The sequence below is a fragment of the Perkinsus marinus genome (genome assembly GCF_000006405.1).
Source record: "Perkinsus marinus ATCC 50983 genomic scaffold scf_1104296965514, whole genome shotgun sequence".
NCBI lineage: Eukaryota > Perkinsozoa > Perkinsida > Perkinsidae > Perkinsus > Perkinsus marinus.
The window spans coordinates 1-1,727 of NW_003204309.1; the positions used below are offsets into that span (position 1 = coordinate 1).

General features: G+C 41.6%; 1 protein-coding gene across 1 annotated transcript; it reads right to left on the minus strand.

The window, feature by feature from the left end:
• Positions 1-82: 82 nt before the first annotated feature.
• Positions 83-1,633, minus strand: Pmar_PMAR002641 (hypothetical protein, conserved; the record flags this gene model as incomplete). The annotated part of the gene is made up of 6 exons (XM_002769608.1): positions 83-174; positions 501-627; positions 674-727; positions 916-1,000; positions 1,401-1,481; positions 1,542-1,633. Coding segments are annotated over 6 exons (531 nt in total), but the record flags the coding sequence as incomplete, so codon positions are not given.
• Positions 1,634-1,727: the final 94 nt, after the last annotated feature.

The window sequence follows — 1,727 nt, forward strand, 5'->3', positions numbered from 1 at the left end:
TCATCATTTAAACATAACACTACACGGGTTTATTTCTTCATTAATTTCTTATCGGAATCCCCCCCAAATTCTCTATGATGACTCACGTCCTCTCCTCCATGTTTTCCAGCACTCCCAAAGTCTCGTCTATCAAAGCCCCGATATTTCTTCCTAGTCTGTAGTCCATATCGTCTCCTGATATACAAAAAACATTGACAATTTACGGGAAAATACGCACATGTGTTGGTGACAATATGAAAATTTTGGGAGGAAATTTTAGAAAATTCTGGTCAGTTTCTGCACACTTCTACTCTAATTCGTGTAGAATCAGCTTTGGAAACTCCTGAGCTCAGGTGCTGAGGAAAGCGACTACATATATTCCTACTCCAACACTGTATAGGAAACTCCTGAGCTCAGGTGCTGAGGAAAGCGATTACATATATTCCTACTCCAACACTGTGTAGGAAAGTCCTGAGCTCAGGTGCTGAGGAAAGCGATTACATATAATCCTACTCCAACACTACTCATACTCATGCTCTTCTGACTCCTAAACATGTTCAAGACCGGCAATATTTGCCTATAATACGGCACCAAGGCCTCGCCCAGCATCGCCCCACTTCTAGCCATCACTTGTAGAGTTTGCAAAGCCTGATAGCAACCTATACCAACCACGACGATACGTTATTACACCAACCTTGCGTAGAGTGTTGGGATCTCGACTTTCCAAAGCGCGTTTCAACGGTTGTATCTGCTGATCAAGATACCACCAACGCACTATGAAGATTTTCCCTTTCCTATTCTGCATGATCAACTACATGAAAAAATTCTGAGAAATTTTTGTTGTTTTTTCAGCAAACTTAGCTACCCAAATTCGTATGCAAATTTCTACGTCTGCTGAGGAAAGCAAGCATTTACTCCTCCAACAGCAGTTCTCACCAACTTGGGAAGAACCGGCACTACGCGTCGGTCGCCGCCCCTTCTGATAAGCTCAAGAGCTCCGGCGAAAGCCAGAGTCTCATACCTATAACGACATGGTCAACTATATGTGTTGCTGACAATGAGGAGATTTTTGGCAAATTCTTGTTGGTTTCTGTACACTTCTACCCGAATTCGTATATAAACTCCTGAGCTCAGCTGCTGAGGACAGCGATTACATATATTCCTACTCCAACACTGTATAGGAAACTCCTGAGCTCAGGTGCTGAGGAAAGCGATTACATATATTCCTACTCCAACACTGTATAGGAAACTCCTGAGCTCAGGTGCTGAGGAAAGCGATTACATATATTCCTACTCCAACACTGTATAGGAAACTCCTGAGCTCAGGTGCTGAGGAAAGCGATTACATATATTCCTACTCCAACAACACGACTAACGGTAATACCGTCGTTCACGAGCAAGAACGATTATTCAAAACTCACATCGGGAGAACTTCTCTGAGACCTTCAATGAAAATAGGAAGTACTATGGGGTAGTCCACAGTATCAGGAGGCACCTTCCACCTCGAAAAAAAATAACAAAATTACCACTCCTAAAATTCATCGTCTCGAGATGGTTCTTACTGTACAGTTTTACGCGCGTCGTACTTCATCTTAAATGGCATTCGCGGGTGATCATAGAAATCTTGGAAAATGGTCACGACGCCGTTGCGAACCTACAGTAGTAGCAATAGTAAGGTTTACATTATTTATATATTATATTATTATGATATTATATATTATATATTATCATCATTTATTGATATACTA